At 38.0% G+C, this 26,856-nt stretch overlaps 1 protein-coding gene across 3 annotated transcripts; it reads right to left on the minus strand.

The window, feature by feature from the left end:
* Positions 1 to 26,600, minus strand: ECT2 (epithelial cell transforming 2; the record flags this gene model as incomplete). Of its 3 annotated transcripts, XM_082320858.1 has the most annotated exons (24): positions 1 to 90; positions 3,411 to 3,557; positions 4,677 to 4,784; positions 6,791 to 6,945; positions 8,493 to 8,631; positions 10,015 to 10,134; positions 10,323 to 10,401; positions 11,364 to 11,445; positions 12,174 to 12,270; positions 13,285 to 13,395; positions 14,254 to 14,322; positions 16,001 to 16,120; positions 16,834 to 16,970; positions 18,532 to 18,754; positions 19,127 to 19,189; positions 19,396 to 19,511; positions 20,525 to 20,655; positions 20,801 to 20,874; positions 22,044 to 22,151; positions 23,194 to 23,283; positions 23,841 to 24,023; positions 24,970 to 25,062; positions 25,164 to 25,243; positions 26,471 to 26,600. In XM_082320858.1, 24 exons carry the CDS (start codon positions 26,598 to 26,600, stop codon positions 1 to 3), a joined length of 2,745 nt encoding a protein of 914 aa, XP_082176984.1. The 3 variants fall into 3 exon arrangements, with proteins under 3 accessions (XP_082176984.1, XP_082176986.1, XP_082176985.1); XM_082320860.1 differs by lacking the exon at positions 24,970 to 25,062 and having other exon boundaries at positions 18,619 to 18,754; XM_082320859.1 differs by lacking the exon at positions 24,970 to 25,062.
* Positions 26,601 to 26,856: the final 256 nt, after the last annotated feature.

Genomic DNA, 26,856 nt, shown 5'->3' on the forward strand with positions numbered 1-26,856 from the left:
TCATATCAAGTGGGTTGTTGATCGACTTAATGTATGACTCCTTTTTTCAAAGATTGAGGGAAGATTGACCAAGGAAGGAGAAGGAATACCCTGTTGGGGAAGAAAAAAAAAAATTATTTGATCATTTATTAGCCAATGTCAGTAGTGCAGTAGCCCTTTCTCAACCTTGATACATAGTATAAGGAATGTAACGGTACAGAAGCTATTTAAGATTAGCAGCTTTTGAAATTAATGATTCAGCATTTCTAGATTTTGAACAAAGTTAAACAGCACCAAATGAGTAGAATGCATATATTTTAGAAAAAAAAAAAATGCAGATTTTCCCTGTTACCAGCCTTGAGAGATTCAGAATGCAAGAACATGTTTTTGAAGAGTAGCTGTTAACCAAGTATTAGCATACATCCTGCATCACACTTTTTGCAATAATAATCTCCCTCCAAGTTGAAGGCAAGACACATTATGATAATCTTAGAGAAATGGAGCTCCCCTTAGATCCTACAACTTTCTGTATTCTTAGCAGCTTTGAGCCCCAAATTTGATGCTGAACACAAGCCTTCTTGGCTACAGAAGGCAATAGACAATTGATTTGACAATTTGACAATGATTCATCAAAGCTTGCTTTAGCTGCGCCTGGATGGGCACAAACTAGGCAAAAAGCTGACTTTACTGGTGCTAGGAACATAGGCTGCTTCTGGGACTTAAAATTACAGTGAAACCAACACATCAATATGTAGCACTAAAATTCAACCTCTTTGGATCAGCTGAGATTTTATATTCTTTTTACCTTAGACCTCAAGATACTTTCACAAGCAATCTTCTGTTGCTCTTTATAGCACAGCCAAGCTTTTCAGCATATAAACAGGTCATGGTAGTTAGGCAGCTTGCTGCACCTGCATGCTTCAAGAATCTTCTAAATAGGGATATTTTGAGCAGGTAAGGATATACCACTTCACTATGACATCTAATGCCTGTTTATGGCACATGTTCTATTTGCAGTCACAGGCAATATTTGAAAATTAAATCCTAAACTCCTCTTTATATAGCAGCTCTTATTAGATTCTGAAGTATTTTATACAGGATATTTTTTCTATTTACAGATAGGAGAACAAAAACTTAAAACCCTAGGCAAAATTAGCGGCTCAAAACTTCCCTGAAACCAAGTTATTAAAGTCCTCAGAACTCTGGCCAGCGAGCTACACTGCCACTTGGACAACTGAACTGAAACAAGTAGTAATTCAATTGTATAGAAATGAATTAAGAAAAAAAACTCAAAAATTAAAGCTAAAAGGATTTGTGAAAGAATTAACTTTGCACCCAGAACCAGAAATAGAACTAGACCACGTGTGAGTGTTGACTCCAAGCCCGTGCATTAGAACAAGTCAAAGAAAAACCCAACACCATTTAAAACATCTTGTGCATTCTAAGGTCTTATATAGTTGTACCATGCTGTCTTAGTTGAGAGGAATCAAGATCTTTTGCTCACTTCATGCAAGATGGGCATTAACAGTCAGGGTTTGATGTACAGAATTTTTCAGCACCACCCTGGTTATCTCCAACATCAACACAAGCGGTAGTAATAATAGGGATAGGACATGATCTGTCCAAGGCATGACCATTTAAGCTTTCCAAGTTGGAAGAGGTTTTTTCTTCTACAGCATTTGAAAGATGAGTATTTGGAGAGCCAGGACACAGCACAGGTCGAGGCCTGGAATTTTGAGAGCTCCAATCAACAGAACTGGAGCAGTGGACATTAACAACACATTTGACAGATCCATTTAGGCTGCACGTAGAAGATGAACGAGCAATCTACAATTAGGAAGGGGTTCAAGAGTTAGTCCAAACAAGAAAAAAATCCAAGCATCTAAGCTTTGTTGATATTTTTACTCTACAGTTTTTCTACACCAAAAAAAATCCCCACATAAGCACAGGCCAGGATTTTATTTAAATAAAACAATATGTCCAAATAACAGCTTTGACTCTCTCAATGGACTCAAGACAGGTTTCCTGCAGCTTTAGTTTCCTACTCAAGAACTGCACTTGAAGGGCTGGAATCCAAAGCTCTCTTTTCCCCTCAGCCTTATGATTCATCCAAGAAGGCTTTACGCAAGTTCAGTGGTGTGTGGGATAGGTTAAGAAACCACAAGACATCACACACAACATATGCTCTGCTGCCAAGCTGCAGCTTACTACCTCAGAGGTCCAAGAACTCTGGGAAGAATTTATAATAGGAAAACAGTTTTTACTACTATAAGTTCCTATCATTTTATGGAAAAAAGTATTTTTGTATGGGGTAGACACACACAGAGAGAAAAGTGCATGACTTGCATTTTCATGAGAAATGAGATACTGTATCAAAATGAAGACAGAATATTAGAATTCAAGAGCAATTGTTGGAGCAATCATAATTGAAGGAAAAAAAGTCTCTACGGAGAACTGGGCTATAGCCACACTGGTAGATTTTTTTATTTCTTCTAAAGCAAAGAACCATGATACCTCCTCCCTTATTAATTCATATTTTCTCATGCCTATCTCATGTGGGAGAACAGGGCAATATCTTTACGTTGTACAATTTAATGGACATTCAAACATACTGAATTTTCTCTATATTAAGGTACTGACATATCAGGCAGGATACACAGGAAATCCTGTTCTCGGCCTTCTGTCCTACAAACTACAGACTTCAAAGTAGATGTTTACTCAGCATACAGATTTACTCAAACAGTAGAATAAAAGCGAAGATGATGAAAAAATTGCTCCAAATCTAGTCTGCTTTACTAGACTGCACTAAGAAATTGAGTTTGACCTAATGTGGCAGAAGAGAGCTGCAACAGGTAGTCAGCCATAGCAGAAGAGTTGCAGTATGTAGAACAACATTATTATTTTACCAAGTTTTCTTAAACATGTATAAGGAGAGAATTCCCTTGCCTTTTTAAAAACTCTCAGGCTGCAGCATCTGTATTTCTCTACCCTTCCTTCCCAGTTTGTTTCACAGGATGTCTATCATCTCACTGTCTTCATTGATACTTTTACCACACTATTCAGGGTTGTACACCACATTTTTATATATTGTCCAAAATCAAAAGCATGAACCAACAGACGACTGCTGGAAGTTTCTCGCTCTCTCAGAAGAGTATACATACTCCATCTCTGACAAAAGAGGTTTTTTTCCCCAACTTAATTGTACACGGTAACTCCCAGTTTCTAGTACATACAGCAGGTTCTTCTGCATTTTCAGTAAGCTGACTCATTAAACAACACTTGCTCAGAAAATAACACATCTATGAATGTAGTTAAAATAAGTTTTTCCACTGTGGATCTTGAAATTGTTAAAGCAAGATCAGCACCAGACATTAAAATAACTGCGATCTTAAAAAGGTTACTTATTTGGCCTGCACAGCCAAATCACTTACCGCTAATGACGACGTACTAGTCAGTCGGCTGCCTATATAACTCTCATTAGCTGAACTGGGACTTCTTCCTTCTGTTGCACTATGTGACATTAAAGCCCTTCGAAGAGCTCTCTTTGGTGTTTTTGAGAAAGAAAATGCTCTTGTAACCTGAGGAGTTTGACAAGCAGTTATACACTGACAAAAATCAGGCTGTAATAACTACTACAATATAGGCTACCATTCAAATTTTGAACATCTGTAGGATGTATATCAAATGTTAATATGACTGTCTCAAAACCAAGCAAGCACACCCGCAAGGTGATCTGAATTTAAGGCTCCCCATCACCCCTGCTCTTCTCACTCTGTCCAAATATGAAGACAGCATGGTTGGGGAAGAGGGCAGAGATTCAGGGAGAAGTCAAAATATGGTCTAGTCAACTAGGCTTCCCCACATTCCTTGGGTTCTGCAAAGTCAGGCCCCCTCCTTTAAGTTGCCCTCAATTTAGTCTTCAGCAGCTTCCAAACTACAGCAGCCTCTACCGTATTCTAAGAAACAGTATTATCATTGTGAACATAGTAAGCCTGCTGAAAGGCTGCTGAGAATGGGGAACGGATTCCTCCTTGCTGCATCACTCTGTCACCCCTTCTCACACGCCACAGACTTTAGCAGGACCAAACCCAGCGCACAGCCAGCATGACAGAGCAGACAGGCAGCCTTCCTCCTGCCTCCCAGCCAGGTCCTCTTAGCAGAACAGGGCACAGTTCCTCAGTCCATCAGTTGAGAGCAGCTAAGCCATACATAAAGGAAAGCGTACACAGGCAGACACCAGCATTCAGCACTTATTTCTTTGTTATTTCAAGTCTATTTTATTATCAGGACACGCATACTCTACACCCATCCTACTTTTGAACGTACCTGAATTTAGATAATTGCATGCAGCTTTAAAAGTCCATTCAATATGCTAAAAATAGTTACAGCTGAGGGTTGGGGGGTTTTGTATGATATTTAAGAGATTCAAAATATTAAACTAAGTTCCATAACAGACTCAGAAATGACTACATAATACCTATGACCATAATACTTCAGATACTCCAAAACCACTCAGTCAAAACCTCAAACACTCCCCACCTTCTTTCTTTAAGGAGCTTATACTTAAGAGTTTTAGTTCAGATTAAGTTTCTCCTGTCACTACTGTAAGTACTACAAAACACCTGAAACAGGAATACTAGCACAATTCCCAGCTAAAGTGGGGTTTACTGTAAAGCACTATCTTTGCAGTATCTTACCTTTTTTGATGTTTTCTTTATTGCCCTGGATGCTCTGCTTAATGTACTGTCCATATCTTTAGTATTTACTTCAACTGAATCAGGATCAGCAGTATAAATGAGATTTTCCTATAGACAAAAACAGTCTTAATAATGGTTAACAAACACCAGCACTTGTCAAAATATCATTCTCTACTTCATTAGGTCATATTTAGACATTTAACTGCCATATTCCTCTATACTTAACTCTTAATATACAGTTAAGCAGCTATTTGTTTTCATGCCATTTCACGAGATTAACTGCTGGTGCAATCAGTTTATGAAACCACTTCATCAGTGGTTTTACATTTGGTTTGTTTGATTCAGTTTCAATTTCAGGGTTGACCAAAGTAAAGGCAGTAGTTCTGAAGTATACATGGGGAGTTTCACCCATATACACCCCTTTGTTTCACTGACACATCTAGCACTCTTCTGAAGTAGAATCCTGATGGCTCCGGCTGTCAAATATTAAGACAAAACCTTTCAGCTTAAGCCCAATAGATGTTCCAGAATAGCCACAAGTTTGGTTGTTGTTTTTTTTTCTTCATCATGCCTCATTCTTAAACTCTAGCATGTGCAAAGCAATCTCTGGCTAGCTACGTACAAAACTTGGGGTACAGGGGGCATGCATGGGAGTGGAAAGCTGCTGGGGGTTTTTGTCGGTTTGGGTTTTTATTTTGAGAAAAGACAGTTTACCATAAAAAAAAAGGTTTGGGAAAAAAAAAAATCCTAAGGACACCAGACAGCAAGCTGTATGGCTGTTCCTAGTGCCTACGAAGAGTAGTTAAAGCCTTTACTGCCACCACGTGGCAAAGTCAAGGCTATCTCATTCTCACATGGTGCTACACAGTTCTTGAAAACCAGGGAAAAGGGGAAGTGTGCTTAAATTGAAGCTCAATTTGACATTTGAATCAGCAAGAAAAGAGGTATTATATAGTTGGTACAAAGCAGTAGTTACAGAAATTATAACTAATAGGATTCAGCACAGTAAGTTACAATTTGTCAGCATACAATTCTGAATGTCCTGGGGCAAGAGGGAATGATACATTTATTACACAAAGATTTCATTTCTATTAAAAAAAAACCCCAACATTTTTCCGCCCCTTTGTGTTATACGTAACACAAGAGACTGAAAATGGGCAAGATAGATTAAAGTAAACTAACACTTCTGAATCAGTACTTTTCCTACCCAGTACCTAGAAAGGAAGGAAAAGCACAAAGCCAAGTTTCTTGTTCCTAAGTCCCTAGACGACAAGCTAAACAAAATAAAACTAAGATGCTATTTTGATTACTTAACTACCTCTCCTGAAACAAGCATGTCTTTAGAAGTCACAGACAACCAAATATTGTACAGTAAGAGTACAATGCAGAACATAAAACATTTGCAGCTCTAACCCCAGTTGTTTCTGCTATATGTACTGCACAAATTCCCAGCAAATTTGGATGACTGATACGCACACACTCTTACATAATTAAAACATTAGCTGAAAGTCTCTTGCCCTAATTGGAGAGGATCTACTCTTCAAATGAGTAGTTTTCTGGCTGTGGAAAGCCCACACGCTGAACTTCTAAAAATGTGAGGAGGCCCATGGCTCCTTTATTTAATTGTTTTCTTTGTTTCCTTGTTTTAAGGTTGTAGGCTTCTGTCTATAGAGGGAAGATGCTTCATGTCTCTTACGTTATGGTGCCCATGCAGATAAGGTGCAGAACAAAGAACTCAACCCAACACAGTTAAACCAAAACACATGATTCAATGCTGGGACTGTAAATTGAAACATAGCTGTGAAAGAATCAAGCTGAAGACAATTCTGTTTATATCTGCAGTGCAGAGTTTAAATTATTTATAATTAATTTGTGATGGGGGAAGGGCACGATTCTTGATTTTTAAGTACTTACTTAGCTTCTGTAGAAGCTAACTTCCAGGCTGTTTCCTTTTCCACCTTTTAACCACTCACTTGCAAACGTGCTAGCACAAATGTTTTCTGCTCTACTTCACCTCAAGCATGTCCACTATTAACAAGTTCTTTAGCTTCATATGCTCCAAGCCAAAAAAGGAGAAATGGCCCCAATCAGCAACACTGTTCCAGAGTACTTACTGCATCTGCTTTACAAATAGTGTTAGCCACGTGCCGACACAACATCTTCAACCAGTCTTCTTTAGGAGGTTCTTCAGTTGTCATCTGGAAGCTGAGTAGCTTGTTGTTGAGTTCTGTAGGTGGCCGCACAACTAAGGCAAAGGCTTTGTGGCAATCTACAGTTCATAAAAAAAGAGGCAAGGAGTTAAGACAAAGAATAACCATTTTTATATAATTCAGGGGGGGATCCTTCGGAAGAGTTAACCCTCCATCGGCTAGGAGCTAGAGGCAATATGATTTGGTGCAAGGATTTTATCTTTATTTACACAATAGCTGTTCTATCACTTGCAGGAGCACCAAGTTCTGTCCACATCCTTCATCGAGAGGCTGCAATCAGCTGTTCATGCAACAGTTATTTATTCACCCAATAATCTGTGTACTATAGTCTACAGACTAGTTAGTCTTTACTGGATATAGCAGTAAATATCAATTTAATTGTCTAACTCATGAAATGTTGGACAGATCATTTCTTTATCAGAGAACAAGGAAAACAACATTTACCCTATTTTGTAAAGCAGAAAAAAAGCAAAGACATCAGTGCTATATATGACACAATAAAAGTCAAGTTACAACAGTTTTACTGTTTAAACTTGACACAGATTGCTCACTTGATAGCAGAAAATTAATCCATTGCTGATACACCTTTATAACAGACAGCTGAAGCATGCTAAACACAGTTAAGAGAAAGAAAAAAAAAACTACCCACTGGAAAAGCAGTCCTATAAGAGAGCGTATATAAGAGAGAGTAGCTGACCTCTCCCAAGATTCGCATACTAAAGTTCCTAGCAAATATTAAATGGTATGCTTACAAATCACCCCCATTGCCCAAGTCCCAAAGTAAACTTAAGTATTGCACAGTAATTTAAAGAGAATTCTTAATAGAGAAACCCTAGAGTACCTTTTAAAAATGCAGGTAGGGCATCACATTTACTACCTACCTTCTTTGCTATTTTTATTTTTATTGGGTTTCTATGTTCAGGTACTTCAGAGAACATAAAGCAGAACAAGTATGACGTGCACACCATCACCTACAGTGAAATATCAAATTTATCTTTCTAGGGTATAGATTAGAAACTAGTCTGACTAGGCTTCTTTAGAAGTCACTATCAAGGCTGGAACAGTATCGTAGCATGAGTTCTGCTGCTGTAGCAATGCACTACTTCAGTGAAACCCCTACAGTCTCAGTATGGCAAAGCAGCCGCAGAAATTAAGTCATCCAAATCTTTCTTTTAAGATGCCAAGCACAGCTCCTCCTGAGCATCATTATCACCAGTTAAATGAAGATTTGGTTTCACAGCAACAGCACTTGTCTCTGGTCAGTCTAATGCTCTGGACTGAAGTTTGGATTTTTTGGTTTTGTTTTGTAAATCCAGAGCTGTCAAGTATACTCCTCTGTTTAATTCACACTGCCATTTGGTTGGCTTATGCTAATGCCATCTAGTAGTTCTGCCAAATTCAGCATCCTCCAGCGATTCTTGAAAAGCCAAAAGGTGTCAGTGCAAGGAATTCTCAAGCTCATACAGAGCTTCAAACAGAAGCTTATACTAAAAATCACCTACCATACAACAAATATACCTCAGCATTCTATCCCACAACAGACCTTCATCCTTTATACTCAGAACCAGTTTTCATTAGCTGTCAGAGCACTTCAAAACATACACACCTTCTGTCTCCCTGATGTCTAGGACTTTCTTGATCTGGGAGAGAGGCATGAGAACAACATGCTTGAGAGATGCAGGCGGCCTTGTGTGGCCATGCGGACTCTTGAAAGCACCGATAACTTTATGCCGTTTCCTCGCAATCTGCAGTTAAATAAAAGACAAAGAGGTTAAAGTTAGAAGGCCTATTTCCATTGTTTTGTTTCCTTCTATTCTTTTACCTTCTAGTATACAGGAAGGCACAGAAAGCCTTGCTACAGAAAACCACTAAGGAGTATTTTACTCTGTTTACTCTACCACATAAATCTTTAAGGAACTTACTTATCTCACTATTCACTGCCTACAGTTAAAGTGGCCCAGCGATACTTGTTACTTAGCATCAATACACTCCCCTCAAAAATAAAATAAATTAAAAAAAAAAATCAAGAGGGGAAGTAATTTTGCATTATAGACATCAATTCTACCCTGCATAACAAGCAAGGGCCCTTTGAAACCTACCACAAGGTAGTCTAGATTTAAACAGAAAGTACAACGTCTATATGCAGGAACCAGCTTAGGCTGTGGTGTGAGGCGTCCTAGAAATATCACTTGCTGTTGCTTATGCATGAAGCCATCGAGTGGGTTTTGCGGTGGAGGTTGGTCAGTCGGTTTTTACTTTACATAAAAAAACATGTAAGATAACTGTATTAAAGTAAGGTATTTTCAGTTGTTCATATCTTCTAGAAGAGATAAGCCAAGAAGCTTTATTAAAAGTGTTTTAATTTTCCTTTCATTTTCCTTTCCTTCCTTTACAAGAAGTGATGAAGCTGAGGCAACTTGACTCCCAGGAAGAGTTCATCACTAGTCATAACACCAGGCTTTTGTCTTTAAGTGCTGCTTAAGGCAGCACTAATTTTGGATTATTTTAGAGTTGGTCTTCTATGAAGACAATGTTCTTTACTGCTGCAGACAGTAACAAGTACTTTCATAAAGTGTCCTTTACAGCCTCAGTTTGTCCACATAAGTCTCCAAAACTCAGTTAGATTACTTTTCCCTCATAGTTCTTCCTAACATACTGTTAGTCTAAGGCATTTAATATGTGATTTTTTTTTTTTTTGTAGCCCAAGCAGAGACAGACCTAACACAGAGGCCCACTATTTACTCACATTAAATATGACTCAACTTTAAAAGGGCAAACATCCTGCTGAGCCAAGGACTCCAGCACTTTTTCATCCACTGGTACTACTCAAAGTGCTATTCAGATAAACATTTATTTCTTAATATATTAAGCTGCTTTTAAATTTTTGATCTGGCTGCAAGACATTAAAGGCTACATTAACACCTCTCAACCATCCAGAATTTACTAGCTACTTGTGTTGGCTTATACAATAGCTAGTGGAAAGGCAACATAAGCACATGTTGAGCTATCAGCTTTCTGTGACTTAGAATTCTACTTCAAAGTCTTTAAATTTTACTTGTTTATATTCCTATGTAGTGTCAAGCCTTTTACAATTCAGTTCATGAGATGTACTTATACAGTCATCTTACCTCTAGGCAATCATTGAAGAGAAAGAGCGTGACCTGTTCTCCCCTGTCACAGAGGTCATCACCAAGTGCTACCGTTTCCAAACGCTGAACTAAGCTTCGGTGAGAGGACAAGAGATTGGCCTAAGTGATAGAAGCAAAAAGCTCATTAAGCATTTAGTTCAAGTGCTGGATTACTGCTTGCTTACAACTTAACGCTGGAAATCTGTTTAAACCAGCACCACTGCATTTTAACCTCAGATACTTTTGCAAAGGGAGCAAACTAGTGCACTATCATTTTACAGGTCTGCAGCTTCAGAGAAATTACTTACTGGACATCCATCAACTTCATAGACAACATCGAAGAACTGCCTTTGTGCCTCTGTTTTTCTTTTGTCTTCATTAATATGTCTGAGGAAAGCATATTATATTTATCTTCAATATCAAGCAATAGTAAATGAACGGACTGCATTTAAGACATACAAAAAATAATGAAGCTAAGCATTCAGAGATACAGTTTACACAGCAGCCCGGGAAAATACAAAGTCAACCACACTTGCTCATTGAAGCATCCAAATACCATATGCTAAGCACATAGGAAACTCCAGACCTAGAACAATATTTTTGTCATGTTATCAGTAGTTGACACACCATTCAGTTAATATATAAATTCCCCCCCCCTGCCCCATAAGATCTTGAACTAGAGACCAGCCCAATGAGGTTCTTTACAGCCGGCATTTTATCCCCCCAAGTCAGGGCTGCAGCTCACCAAGCAGCAGATGCAAGAATAATTACAATTTAAAAGTAGTTGTTGTTAGAATCGGACAAAGATTTACCCAATTAATACAGGAGGTCTCATTGCTGGAGACATACGCTACACTTCAAAAGAGGTGAGACTTACAATCTAAACAGCTTCAGCTTTAAGCTAATTAACTTGTGGAATGGTGCCAAGAATAGCTAATACAGGACCAGAAGAGAAACTAATCTTCCACCAATAGCGTGTCCTTTCAGTGGATATATGCACAGAAGTAAGATTTAAAGACAAAACACCTCTCTTCCATTCTGGAGGGAATAGATAGAAATCGGAGTCAGAACAGAACAGAGGACTCAGGAGGTTCAGCTTCACGCTGAGGCAGGGAGTCAGCAGAGGTTCAGGTAGAAGCGCTGGGTAACAACGCCACAGACTCCTCCGAGAGCTCTGGCACAGAATGCCAGAGTGACAACAAGGGCCAAAGGGAGACTGAAGAACACATACAGTTACGTATACTTATATGGAGACTAAAGTTATGGCAACAACACACTAAGAGCAATTTAGAAGGAAGAGAGAGATCTAAATGTATAACAGTATGTTTCATAGAATGAGCATCACTTACGTCATCACTTCCTTTAATGATTCAATAGCTCTCTCTAGAGTTATTTTATCTGGGTTCTCTTCTGCTGTATGCTTCTTAATATCTACAATTAAAAAAAAAAAAAAGCCACATATTAAAAATGCCTGAAAAGAAATACAAAAAATTTCAAGTTTAAACTGTAAGTCAGATAAGATGACTGGGGGGCTGGGGGAAATCACAGCTATCCTGGAGTCCAAATAGCCTTGATTAAGTGGGGAACTAGGCTGAGCAGCAATTGTCCATGCACCTCATTAAGAAAAAACCCACCTACAATACAAAACCAATCCCTCAAACCATTCAAAAATCACCAAGACCATGTGCCATTTTTGTTGAAGTGCAGAGACGAGCATAGAAGCTTTTCTAACTGAAGCAAAGGGTTGTGGTGTGGTTTTTTTATTATTATTTTCATTAATGTAATCATTATTACAGCAAATGGTTGCTACCAGGTGGAACACATGAAGCTGTAAGCCTTGTCAATACGAATTGCTCTCTCATTTATGCTAGCTACATTTGAATCTCAATTGTACTTGTATTGGAAGAGACAAAACTGTTGTCAGAGCAAACTCTTCTTCTACCCTTATCCTGCAAATACATGAACAAGTGAAATTTAGTCAAAAGTATGCTTTCTTCAGTAATTGGTCTTGCTGACTGCCATTAAGCATGACTAACTCCCAGAATCAGGCTTGTTTTATATGGAGAAAAGCTGTTGCTAATTATGACAAAAAGCAGACATTATCCTGGTTTTTACACCCTCGCAGACAAACTAATTAAAAAGATACATCACTAGATTACCATTTAGTAGTAGAGCAACACTAGGCAGCCTTTGAACAGGGCGGATAAGGAGTTCAGCTAGGCTTTGGCGGCCACATTCAGGTTTAGCTTGGTTTATCTGGGGAAAAGAAAGGGGAGAAAGGCAATAATTCTTACTTTTGTTAAACACACACAACCAAAAATCACAAACTAGGAGAAAAACTGGCTTCCTTGAAACTAGCATTGCAGTAAAAGTTTGAGAATCATTTACCGCAGATACTCAGTCATTAAAAGATCATGTTGAAAAACACGTTATATTCAAATGTGTGCAGTATTCATCACATGATTTATGTTCTCTGAATGTCTAGTTTTAAACTGTCCATATTATCAACCCCTCAGTCCTTGTTCCAGATGCTAATACAGAGTGGGACAGGGGACAGCCTGTTCTCTTATTTGTTTCCCCGTCTTTTAGATATCAATACTTGGATATAATTCCTGGTACCTCAGAAAACATGAGCTGAAATCTGTCAGTTTGATTACTCCACTGTTTGAGAGACACTTGTTGGATATAGAAGAGGAGTTCAAGCTATGCTGTGCTATTAATCAACTATGTACCTTTATCTGAAGAGCTCAAGAGTCTTAAGACTCATCTTCAGATAACTCTTTCTCTGAAGATCATCTTCCTGTTAGATCTCCACTGTTATGCTCCTATTCATTAGTCACAAGAATGTTGAGAAATTCTACCTCCCTGGAACTTCACAGCTGCCGAAAGCGAATTAAAAGCTATTTCAGAAATACAAGTGTTTTAAACACAGGGAGGGGGACCAATAAAAAGTAGCAGCTCTAGTTACCTTGACAGAAAAGGGAGGACGTGTATTTGGGAGAAAGTACTCAGAATGCACTTTTTCCAGCAAAAAATGCGTATAATCAAACTACCCTTAATAACAGAGGAGGAACCTGGACCTCTTATGAAAGAGTCTTACGAGGAGCTTGAGGGATTGAAGTTCAAATCCTCGTATTTCTGTCTCACCAAGAGATGCTCACATTCCTCCAAGTTTCCAAAATTCTACATTCTTCTATCTACTGCATTAAGTAGTTTATTTGGTAATAGTCTCCATGTTCTACTCAAAGACTTAGTTCTGCAGACACTTACCTTTAGGAAGGCATGAAACCTTGGCTTCTGTTTTTCACATCTAGTAATAGTCTCCTTGCTCATTTCGAAGAAATTCACAAACGGAGGGTATGTTTTCAACAAGTCTTTTGACTGAAAGAAACAACTGTTACGGCTGTGCTTTACATATTATGTAGCATTGTACATATGTTCACATGCCCTGAGCCATACAAAGCTGCTCAAAGGCACATTTCAATAAAGAATAATAAAAAATGTGTTGTAAACCCATGCATGTTCGCAGAACAAGTTAATACATTTTTGCATGCCAGATGCCCAAGATTCAATGCTGCTGATTAAATGCAGACTGCTCTCAGATACGTCAAGCACACATCTGACAATCTTAGAAGGTGCCAAGCAGCTCAAGTAGAAGGCAGATTCTCACCTAGCAAGATGCTTTTGGTGAGAATTTTGGAAATTTCAGACAGGTACAGGCTACTTATGTTAAAATGCATTGCGGCCCCAGACCTAGCTTTCCTGGTCTGAACATTCTGTACTTGGGGAAACACAGAGTCCTTATTCACTTACACATTTCAAGTCTTGAAGGCAGAACACAAGAAGTTTCCATGAAAAGTTATTTTCCTAGTTATTTACTATTGATCAGAGGTAACAGATAGCTAAGGCTACAAGAAGAGCCACTTTTAATGTCTGAGTAAAAAGCATGTCTGTAGTGCTGCAAATTACAGTTCTCAAACTGTATCTATTTGGAGTTTTACCCCCTCGTACAAGTGGACAGACACATACACTTGAACTTGACATGGATCACCTATACAAAGTATATCATCTAACTCAACTGAAAAGTCTAAACAGAAGATACAGTGATACAAGTTAGTGTTCTTTCTCGCTCAGTAGCGCTTTGCTTGTGTTTGCTAGCTCCTACAGATGGATTATTTGTAAGGCATGATAATAGCTCATAATAGCTCTAATACATAAAAAAAGGAAACAGAAACTTACATATTTAAGAATGATATCACCAATACTTTTGCTTTCAGTCCAATTCACCATAAGATCTTCCAGGTCTTCCTAGAATACATGCAGGGATGGGAGGGGAAGAAAATAAGATGAGAATTAAGTGCATAAAGCTGTAAGATGGGATCAGTGTTCTGCCAAGCACATATAATTAGCTGTGTGTTTCCATATGACAAAACAGGCAATCCTGAAAGTGTGATGTACAATTTCACATGAAACCCTTTCAGTCTACGGAGAGCTGAAAGCAAGAGGCCTCTGGCTTACTGAGTATATAGTTTTGAATCAAGGCAAGCAGAGCCTAGCAGTGTTATCAGCACTAGCCAACTCTGCAACAAGATGACACTGCTGTGTCCAACCCACTACAGAACATATCACAAATGATTATTAAAAAGAAGTATACACAGAAGACAGTTGAACCAATTGTAATTAAGAGTGCACAACTAATTTCGGACTCTTAAATCCATAAGATAGGATTGAAATAGATTTCCCTCACTTGCTGCACCAGAGTGTTAAAGAAATTGAGACCAAGCTGTTAAGCCTATATCAGCTTGATAAGGATCAAGCTTATTCACTGTCAGCTAATAACAGGGACAAAAGGGCACAGCTGAAGGTTCAGGATTCACCTTAACTGGAAAGGATTCACCATTAATATTGGTATGGTGCTGCCACTTCTCTATCTTTATTACACCAAAGACGAAGGAAAACACAACCACCACATCTAAGCAACTCTGTCTACACTGCATGCTGCAGGTGAATTCTGCTTGACACATGGACAGACATGCTCTACTTGCATCTCAGTTGCAGTGGGCGCATATCAATACCTACCGTGATTAACTAGACTGGATCCCAACAGCTAGAAAAAACCGAAACAAAACAACAACAACAAAAACCCAAACCACCGAGTTACAGGCAGTCTGCAAGTCCCTCTATTTTAAAGCCCACTGTGAAACGCAGACAATAACAGACATATGCCATTATTTGAAGGAGATTTTGTGACTTTATATTTGAGGAAAACTTGCATCGTAGTCTATGGTGAGACCCAGAGATGGGTTCAGAGAGCGTGTGCAATCCAGATCAAAACGTAAAATAAAGCCTCAAGAAAACAATCTCATAGGGAATTCTAATCAGCTCTTATTAGGCCTTGGTACAGGTCAACCGCTTCAGAGGCTGAAGTGCAAGCCAGTTTTACAAGCTGGTAGTTTCTGACAATTAGTTCAAAGCCAATTAAGGAGGGATTAGTTCTTCCTACCGAATGATAGAAGTCTCCTTATATGAACATGTCTAAAAGCCCAGGAAAACATTGATTTTTTTTTTTTATTCCATAGCTTTAGCTATCCTTCCAAGAGTCCTTGCTTACTGCTTTAACAGCAACATGCATGTTATAAGCACTTACGAGAGTTAGACTACCGTTTGATACCACTGGCCCTTTTGACCAGTTTTGTATCTGTTACAGAAAGCCTCCTAGAGGAAGAGGTATTAAAATGGGAAAAGGAGAAGCCAGCTCGTGGATGGCAATCTTAGTTACATGCACAATACTCAGACTTCAGATCTTTCTAAATAAGTGTTAAATCTTAAAGAGTACTCTGGATTTGCACATAATTCCATAGGTTGAACAGTATGTAACAGCACCAGGATGAATCTATACCTATCCAGCAGATACAACTTAAAGCATGCAGAAAAGATCCAAAGTTTATATCAAAGCTTCCCCTGCAGTGGAGAAGTTGCATCTTGCCTTGATTTTAGTATGCACATCAAGAATATCCGGAATGCTGCCAAATATAGTCTTAATCTCTTCCTGTGCAAGGATTGGTCCTCCAAGTTGTCCTTCCTTCTCCAACGGAACTTGAAATAACTGATGAATCAGACGAAAAACGTTAATGCCCTCCCAACCGCCACACATTGTGTTAGAAATAGTTACGAAAGCAACAGTGTTTTCCTTCCAGATCATACTTTCCTGCAGTCACGATCTTGAAATACTCCCATTTAGCAACAGTGGGTTACAGAGGAGTGGTTTTAAGATACAAACACCGAGTTCAATACGCACGGAGTTTGATACATCACTACAGTATAAGCCCCTTTCATGTACTTTACTCACACACATCTTAGCTCATTCTTTAAGTAGATAATCAACTGCAATGGAAACAAACTTTCCAGAAATTAAGCTCTTTCCTGTAAGCTGTTTGCTATTCTGCTCTTCTTAGAATAATAAAAAAAAAAAAAAGGTTTTTTTTCCCCCCCTGCCATCTCTCTCTATTCACTAATATCTTAAAAATCTGAGCCATGAAGATCCTATTTTCCTGAAGCTTGGAATTTCCATACAAACTGCAACTCCACTGCAGATCCCAGATTAGAAATTGTATTTTCCAGCCTTTATTATTAACAGATACTAAGCATTTTCATACGTCAGTAAAATTACATGAGACTGTTTATATTGTCATCTTTTTGTGAACCTTTGATGCACCCAAGCCCTCAAAAGCCTGCAGATCACAGGTTGAAAATAATCATTGATGTAAACACTAGGTGTCTTATTACAATTGACCTGTACTTGCTTTAAAACCAGCTTACCTGAATGATTGTTGTTAGAATATCAACGTAATTACTTTCTGTCTGATACAATTCCTTTGCAACCTGCCATCTTGCAGACTGCTTTAGTGGAAGAGGAGTTGAGTTTTTGGAAGGCCTTGCACAAGATTTTGGTGTTTCTGATGAAGAGGTGTTCCCAAAAGAAAAGAGAGCTTTATTACAATAGAGTCCCTTAAAAAAGCTCACCTTCAAAGAGAGAAAAAACCTTCAGAATTTTTAAGGGAAGATAGCTTTTTTTTTTTAAGAAAAGGCTATTCTGTAGATTATTCTATAGTTATCAGAGCTCTTTCTAGAAGTGGCTTTCTTTATTACAGTCTAATTATAGAACAGTAGTTTTCCTCAAAATTAGTCTGAAACTAGTAAGCCATTTACAGGCAGGTTAGTGACTTAACCCTATTACATTTACTAGGAAGTGAGGATTAGGTACTGAACATTATTTACATATACACTAGGTACAAAAGTACTTTTCTACTTTCACTTTGCCATGTAAACAATTATCTTTCAGCTACCTACCATCCTTGCGTTAGGTACATAGCTCAAAACCATTTATTAAAATCAGTCCTTGCATGCAACACTTACATTTCATCCTATTGGGGGGGGAGAGGGAAAGACACCAGAAAGTCATTTCTCTTAAAGCTAAAGTCAAGGTCGACCTGGAGCAGTCCATTAGTTTTAAATACTTGCTCGTGTATTGGACCTCAGAGACCTGTACTCACTCATTCTGATGTCAAAGCTCATTACTGTCACAGTTACTACGAATTAAGTACCTTACCTGTTGTTTTCAAAATAGCACTTTTTCCTGAAACTGTCTACTGATGCTGGATTAGAAGAAACTTCCGTACCAGGCATTACAAGAGCGCTAGCATGATCTAAGAAAGCTGGTCTTTCAGAGTAAGCTGATCTTTCCTGTATTCCTTCTGAATTATCCCTTACAGGTTATGCCTCACTGAGATTACTTATTTGACTTGTATACAGGAGCTTTTTAAAAGCAGTAGTAGCTCCAGATACCTCCTCTATATGATGGAACTAAGTTTTATCGCTTTGTTTTTTTTAAGCCTCTGATATTAGCTTTTGACTAACCCACAATTTTGCAGTTTCTCCTCTTCCATAAGAGCCATGTGAAGAGACATTAAAAGCTCATTAACCAATCAAAACCAGTTGGTGATTTATATTCTTGTGAAGTTTTAGACATGACAGTTCGCTGGCACAAATAGTGTTACCGCAACAGAACTTTTCAAAGACCTAGGAGGACTGGGCTTTGCAGGAATTTTCCCTTTAATTCTTTTAGAAAAGAATCTTTGTCCTCCTTTCTCCAAGTACCCTACTGGAGAAGCTTTTAGATAATTTACTGTCAACTATGTTGCTTATTTGCTGCAGATTTTCAGCAGAGCATTTGAAGCATTTTGGAGTAACACTGTATGTACTTCATATTTATCAACTCCATATCTTTTCCTTCGGGTGTGAATATGCTTACTGTGATGACAAGAGGCAGCCTGGCCTCTGCCCATGTCTGAACTCTTCAATTCTGCTTTCTGCACGCTTCAAAAAGGAGAATGCCTGGAATTACTTAGGAAATCTGAGGCAAAACCTGTAAGACTTCCCTGCCATTACCGTTACCACTTGTATGCAGAGAGCTCTTAAACATTGCAAGTGTGTCTGAATGAGAGTTTTTAGCTCTACCTCCATTGGTAGTGCTCGACTCTGGAGTATTAGAAATATCCAGCAAGGACCCAATAGAAAGCGAATGTTCAGCTGACGGGCGTTTCCGAGGAGGGAACGGTGACATGTCTGTTTCTCTGGTCAGTTGTGCAAGAGTTTCTTTCAAACGGCGTCTTTTACGGTTGCTGTTTGGAGTGTTCAGAGAAAGTAGTGACACAGACTTCTTGAGGCCAGGGCTCTCTGACTGTAGTAAAAGAAAGTTTAGTTTAGTGTTTGTCTGCTGTGTCCAGCTCGAGTCAGTGCAAAGGTGAGTTAATTGTGGAGATCACCACACAACACAACTCTTCTTAGGGAAGCCAGGAGAAAATGGGTGAAGCCCTTTTTTAAAAACTGGAAACCACACTAGTGTTTAGTTTGACTAAAAATAAGTTCAACCTTTGGGAAGCAGAAAAAAGTTTTTTCCAAATTAGTATTCTATGTATAAAATTTATAATATATTATCTGGAACTTAAATGCTGCTTTAAAACATTTCATCTCTGGCCCCACACATACTATTGCGCATGCTAATTTTACCACCAAATGCATGCTGCACATTACGTGAGAGAGTTCAACATACCTTCTCAAATAAATACATGGACTCTCCAGCTCTGGCATCCATTTGAATGCTTCCCCAGAACCACTAAACGAAAAAAAGAAAACACACATTAAGAACACATTACAGGGCTTCACCCAAAGTTTGAAATATTCAAAACAATATATGTAATAGTAAGGCAGTTTGCATACTAAATGCAAACACGTGGCTTATTCTGGGGAAGGAGGGGGGCAAGTATCTTGCATACCGAGTATTATTTAGCAATATTCTTTCAAGAATTTGTCAGCACTAACCTCTTGCTTTACAACATAAAGTTTTTTTAAAGGTTCAAATGGAAGATCTTTTACTGTACTTTCTTCAACCACTAAGTGCGTACACCTTTCATCACCAACTGGTAAATAATGTCCTCCTAGATAAAAAAAGGCAAATTAGCAAGACTGAAGAATATTCCTGATCGGAATTAGTAGCTCACTTGATAGTTCTGTGGCACCTATCAATAATGAGAGAAGAGACAAAGAGAGATGAACTCTTCAGCGAGCTGATCAGTTGTTGGGCTTACATAACACCCAAAATATTAGCAGCAGCAGACAGATTTTAGGAAATAGCATGTAGCATGCAGTAGTAAATTAGACACAGAAAGTTAAGAGTACATGGAGTTCAGAGAGTATTTAAACCTGTCTGGCAATAAATGCAATATTCTTCTGGAAAGCTTTTCTTGTTTCTTGGAAGAGCAAGCCAGGAACACTCACCCTAAAGACATCCACAAGCTAGAATCTGTGCATGTCACAATCTAAGTAGCTTTAGGTAAACAGATCAGGGAAGGAAAAAAAAAAAAAGCAAACCCAGCCAACTTTCATCTCTTTTGAGAAAGCCTTGCTGTTACAAGATTGCTCCATTCCTCTTTCTATAGTTCTGTTACATGCAACTCTAGCAATACAAGGCTGGAGACTTATAAGTTATCTGTTACATCGTTACTGTCAATGTGATTATTAATATTGTACTACACTACTGAAAAATGGAACGCTTCCAATCAAGTGTTTTACCAGTGATGATTCATATCAAAGTTGTAAACATTGTAGATGCTTTCTGTGAATTATGTAAAGATGCATACCACAAAACTGATTATGAAAACTGAAGCAGAATATACATATTATATAGCAAGTTTTCCAGGATACCTTCAAGCATCCTATAATTACTTCTTTTTAAATTGTCTAGTTTCAATCAGCCTAGGAAGTTTGAAGTCTTCAACAGCTACCAGAGCTTATGCATATACTAACATCTAAAAAATCAATTTATAGCTCTCCAAGTTGAAGAGTCTTCTGTAATGCTTCAGGATCCACAATCCAGCATTTCAGCTTCAGTGAAGTATTTATCAGCTATAAACCCCATTCTTTCCACAGGTCAACTTCCATAAACAATAACCTTGCATTTCTGTCATTTCTTCCATGTTAGCTTTCTCATCATCAGAGAATCCAAGGAAACTTAACATGCAATCCTGGAATGGAGGAACCTTGAACTGATTTCTAAACTCATCGTCAGCCGCACAGAAATCACTGGGGGGGAAAAAAAAAAAAAATAAAAAAATAAAATGCACAAGAAAGTCACTAAATCAGTGCTACATCACTGTTTAAACAGAAGCTCAGAACACTACAGGTGAACAGGATGCAAGGCTAAGGTTGAAGGAAAATAAACACTTACATTTCATTCCTTTTCTCCCAAGCCTTATAAATCCACTCAGCTTTCACGATAGGAGTACCAAGACTTACAGCAATCTACAAAACAGGAAAAGCACAAGTTGTACCAAGTATTTCCATTTAAGTCTCTCCCATGCCAAGAAAAATTTGTAACCTTGTTTTCACTTTTCAAGACAGATACTGCAAAAAGCGAACGTATTCCTTCAAGAATCATGTCCAACTGTAACTCCCAAGAGTTAGAATGTATTAATTCTTCAGTGACTAGGAGATCAGATCCATAGCTATTTTGGCACTCACTCAAAAGTGCACCATTTTGTTAGTCTGATCCTTCATCACTCACAGAAACAAACACCCAAATCTCTGTTCCAGTAGAATATGGGATCTTTTTTCTGCTTTTGATACTTTGTATGAAGACAAACATCCCGGCCTGCTTTTACCAAAGAGAAAGCAACTATTCCAAAGGTAATTTCCATGACTGCTTGAGAGAGATTGTAAAGTTTTCCTACTTTCTCCCTTCAAGTTGGCAGAAAGGAGTGTTTGGACAGAGTTCGAAAGTAGGTCTTCTCTTCCAACTGGAAGATTAGAAAGACAGACTAGGAAAAAAGCAACAGCCTACTAACAATTCAAACAAGGGAGACTCAAAAGATACAGGCATTGCTATGTCATATTCCATCGTACAAAAACCTTGTATTTACTTGTAAAGTGCACATACATGCCCTGAAGGATTCCCTTTTGGTGTTGTCGGAAAAAAAAACCACACATATATTTATACATAAAGGAAGATTTGAATGCTTACACATAAATTAAAATAATTTTTAAAAGATGCACACAAACTGAGTACTAAAGTTTGTTTGCAAGTTACCTCAAAGTTTATTGTTTGGACAGTCAAAAGAAGCAGGTGTGTTGATATATAACACATGTTGATATATAAACAAATGTTCATCAATGTCTTAAGTACCGATAACACTGATAACATCAGTACTTAAGTATTTGGAAACATTGTGGTTCTTGTTATTTAATAGTCTATTTCAAAATCTCTGCATTTAGGCAAGTCATATCATTTAGATCTCTAACAGAGACAAAAACATGTCAAAGCTCAACACCAGATGAACTCAGGATTACAAGTCATTGCTGTCAGTACAGGAAAAAAACCCAGCAACTTACAAGCTGAAGTATAATTTACAGACCTAGTCTACAAGAGCCAAATTCTGAAAGTTTCCATGAAGTACCAACTCACGGTTACATACTCTGAATTTGTCTCCATGTGTTGAGTTAGCCACCAGATGTGTCACTTTTGAGCTAAAGTCCCTTCGAATAATTCCACCCATATGATGAACCAGGGTCACTAGCTTAACCTGAAAAATAAAGATGAAATACATTTTCAGTATAGCTTTTGAAGTGTACAGTACAGAGCGAGAGCAGTACAAAAATAGTTTACAAAGCAAGCTACAGGAGGTTACATTAAATGTCTAGGAATAGAAATGCTCCGATTTGTTCTTAAAACAACTTGTTCACATCTACAGAAGATATAGCTGATACATCAGAAGAACTATTAACTTTCCTTTTTTAAACATTTAATACAGCCTTGCTGGGTATCTTGAGGAAGACTACCCAAGCCACCAGTACTCTTGCGGTCATCATACCTAATGCCTTCACCTTTTCACGCACAATAGATTTGAGGCATGTTACCCTCATTGACTTAGTCAATTCTACCTGAAGGGGCAATTGCCAGAATTTTCATAAGATTGCAATTTGTCCAATTTGAATCTAACAGATCAAACCTAACTATCCCTAACACTGGGCAAAAGCTTTTGTTTTGGGTTTTGTTTTGTTTGTTTGTTTTCAGATGAAGATGTGGAGCCATATTGTTGATTCCCAGGTTTCCAATAGGGAAATTAGCTACCAACTGCATCACTGAAATGGAAAAGCAAACTGCTAGAGCATCAAACCACTTCATACCTGGATACGTCAAGACTAAAGTCCTGATAGCATGATAGCATGGCAGCAAGATAACATGTCTGCAAATGCTCTGAACAGGACTACAAAGCTTTACTCGACCACACTACTACCTGTACAAATAACAAGACGCTATTGGGTAAACGTCATCTTGTCTGAAGCCTAAATCTACAAATCTTTAATCCCTAATGAATTAGAGCTGTTGAATGACATTCAACAAAAAAGTGACCAAAAATGGCATGGACAAAATAACTTGGATAAGGAAACAGCTTTGTTCCCATCCTCAAATATCACTGTCTCTGGACATGCAACAAAAGAACAAACAATTCATTCCCCCATACAAGCTGTAGTCATGGTTAAACCCTATGGGTGACAGGAGACTATTTTGAAAATAAATTTAACATAGTTTTACCAATCCAAAGGAAAAAGAGAAAGTCTTACTAATTCATCTTTCTTTCTGAATCCTGTAAAGCACAGTACCAAGTTCAACATACTTGCACAGTACAGTGGACGACAGCAGAAAGGTAAAGGCTGAAAGTAAGAAGTAAGCTTATTAGTAAAGAGCATACTGCTTCCATCAGTTTTAACATTATCTTTAATACAGTACTATTGTTCCTAGTACTAAAATGCATCAGACACTAGTCCAAGTCTGTGCATTCAGTTATACTGCAGCTCCAGACCTGCCAGCGTTCTGATAAAGTAACTAGAGCATCCCCCAAGTTCCCCGGGTAGCACTCCGTCCTTTTTTACCTCCCCAATCCATCCCCTCTATGTGACAGCCTTTGGAAATATAACGTCTGCTGGAGCATCATTTGTATGCTGCCGTTCCTAATGGCACAACCCCAACTAGTGGGTCAACAACTCCCATAACTACTGCAGTAGTTGTAGCCTTACTACTGTCTGCCTGTGCTTTCTGACTACACGCAATATTCTAACACGCTAGTAGAAACTTGCTTTTCTTAAAATTCTCTTGCTAAGAATATTTATGATGGATTGCCAAAGCAAAATAGATTTTGTTTTGAACACTTAATATTTAGAACTCACTGCACCAGAGAACTGCTCAGCTGATTTCAACAGAAAGCACATACCTCTCCTTTTTGTGCACAGTGCAGTACTACTGGAGGTCCAATGACACGGCAGTCTGCTTTGCAGAGGTTGTTAAAGACAGAATCTTGGAAGTCTGACACAACGAAGATAGTCTCAAATTCTGGGGAATCAGAATCTTCAAGCTCTTCTATCGTGTCTGTCTTTATGTAGGGCACTTTAATTTCCTTGATTTATGGGGATGAAGGGGAAAGCATTATCCAGGCAACATACGCTAGTGTCAAAATTCAACTGATTTTTATTTTGGACCATTAAAAAAATGTATGATTCGGATTTCAACAGAGACAGACTCTTAGGATTTGTGAAAGCTGAATGAGATGCACTGTTCTCTAGCATAAGAATAGCTATGAACTGCACCTAAAAAAGAATGTCTTAAAGCAATTCCTGCTTCTGAAGAATAAGAATTCTAGTTACTTTAGTAGTTTACATATCAGTTCACACTGATAATATAGTATTGGAAATATCTATAGATAGGAAAAAAACCCACCCAAACTAAGCACAAAGATGAAACAGAATTTCAGACAGTCAGAACAGCTTAAGCTACTTTTGGATGCTACTAAAAAGTAGCATCCAGCTTGCAACAGCAAGCTCCATGCTGCATAAGATCTAAAGAACATAAGTCAATTTTGTTCATTGCTTGCTATTTTTAAGGGCTCTAAAAATTTGGTCTGTTCCAATTTCAATTATTAGTTCCAAATTTTATTTTCTCAGTTTTTTCAGATCAAGAAATGGAGAACCACTTCTTACACTTAAGTTTAAGTGCAGCTTTCAATTGAAAGAGAAGTCAATTAATCAATTACGAAGTCAGTTCATAGCAAAAACTTATGTGTTGACTGAATATAAGCATGCAGTTGAATGTCTCCATTGATATTTCTATCCCCCTGTTAGAAAACACCGCTAATTAAGAGTTGCAGATACTACTTCCATAGGAAGTGAGAAAGTGTTTGTAGAAGTGTGTCAGTTTTGAGAAGCTTTAAGTGACACCATCAGAAACATTAGCATATACTGTGACCATTATGCCCAATTAATATAAATTAAAGCGTGTGCACATTTCAGTCCCAGTGAAGTACAACATGCTGCATGCAATCACATGTGCTTAATTGCATGACATACCATATGAATAATACTTTTTATTAGTTTTTCTTCTGATTTACCAGGACTAGTTTCCTTTATCTTTATCACTGGTACTTCCATTATCTTAATGGTCTGTGGAAGAGGAGAACTTTAGTACAGAACCAAATTGGTTACTGGAAGTCTAAAAGCATACCATCTCATTCCAGTGACTGTTTTATCTTAGACCCACATACCTCCAAGGCTTTCAGAAGCTCCTCACGTTTCCCTGCTTCCTGAACCAAAACCACTCTCGTTTCGATTTGAGGCATTTCCTCTGTTTATAAAGAAACAAGGATAATATTCGTATTTTAATAGCAAAATCCATGTTAGGTCTAAAAATCAATCAATAATGTACAGAAGAATACAGGCAGACTGCATCCTTTCAAGATACCTTGTTTAGCAGGAACAAGCCTGAAAATAAGTATTACCTCAACAAGCCCATACTGTAATTAAGGCATACTCAATTGACTGTAGAGCCTAAACTTTCTAGTAGATAGGGAAACAAGATCCTGCAACTCATGCCCAGTTACTTTACAGTCAAAGCAAGAACATGCAGGAAGAGTCAGCAAGGGTAAGGGGAAAAAAATTTAAAAAAAAAAAATAATAACCAAAACACCACACAAAATAAACCCCACCAAACACACACAAAATTATTGACTTAATGCTTCTAGCAGAATTAGATACCAAGACTTGCTGGAAAATAGACAGCTGGTATCTTTTCTAGTTTCTGTGCTCCTGGCTGACAAGGTCCATTACTTCCTAGTAACTGCTCAGTTTCACCAAGGAATATCAGAACTGAAGTTAGGTATCTTGTTCTTTTTATCCATGTAATAATAGCCTTTCAAAATATTAGGAGGAAGGGACAAGTGTTGCCTCCATGTCATTTGCACCAAAAGACTACCACTGGATTTTGGCTACTGCATTGCAGGAAAACAAAAATACCTTTTCTGTTATTTTTTCACCCCAAGATTTGGTCTTGAATTAATTTCAAGCTCAAGACTATTAATCTCTAAGGACTACCTGTAATCCTACATAACAGAGTAGCTGTAGTTTCCGAACACTGGTGTCAAAATATCACCTGGAATGATTTATTCCATAGAAGAGGCATCAAATGGGACTAACAGATTTCTGTACATTAGCCAGACGACTCATTTGATTTCATGGCTCTAACCCCAGATTTTTATGACGAGTTAAAAACTAAGACAGTCCCTTTGTTGGTAAAAGGATACCAAACCAACACCCTTTTGGCTACCCTACATGCAATTCTGTAGTTCAGCAAAGCACTTTTGGTTTTTCAAAACTACCAAACACCTACAAAGTAATCAGTCATTATAAAAGCATAGTTAAAATATATATATATATAATATATATATATAAAAGCATATATATATATAAATATATATATGCTATATATATAAATATATATATATATATATATATAAAAATATATAGTTTTTATATATATATATAAAAGCATCTTAAAATAAGCTTCTGCCATTACCTTCAACATCCAAAACAGATCCAGGAAATACATTCTCTTTGGAGGTTTCTATAATTTTTGAATCAAGAACAGAAGAATCAGCCAAGAGGCTCCTCCCGGTTTCAGATACCAGCGTACTGTTGTCAGCCATGATTATCTCTTGTTTCTTTCTTCAACAGCTAGAAGATAGAGGTGCTAAACTAAGTCACAGTTGCAAACAGCTCATTAATAAGAGTTCTATGACTAAGGCAGTCAGAAGTAACTTCAGACTTCCGAAAACAAAACAATTAGACTCTTGTTCAAATCCCACTCACACTGATCGGGCCGTTCTGAGAGAGTATTAGGAGTCACACAATTGGTAGAAAGGGCTGACAACAAACCTGTCACAGAAACGGTTCTCAGCAGGC

Source organism: Platalea leucorodia (genome assembly GCF_965183815.1).
Source record: "Platalea leucorodia genome assembly, chromosome: 8".
Classification (NCBI taxonomy): Eukaryota; Metazoa; Chordata; class Aves; order Pelecaniformes; family Threskiornithidae; genus Platalea; species Platalea leucorodia.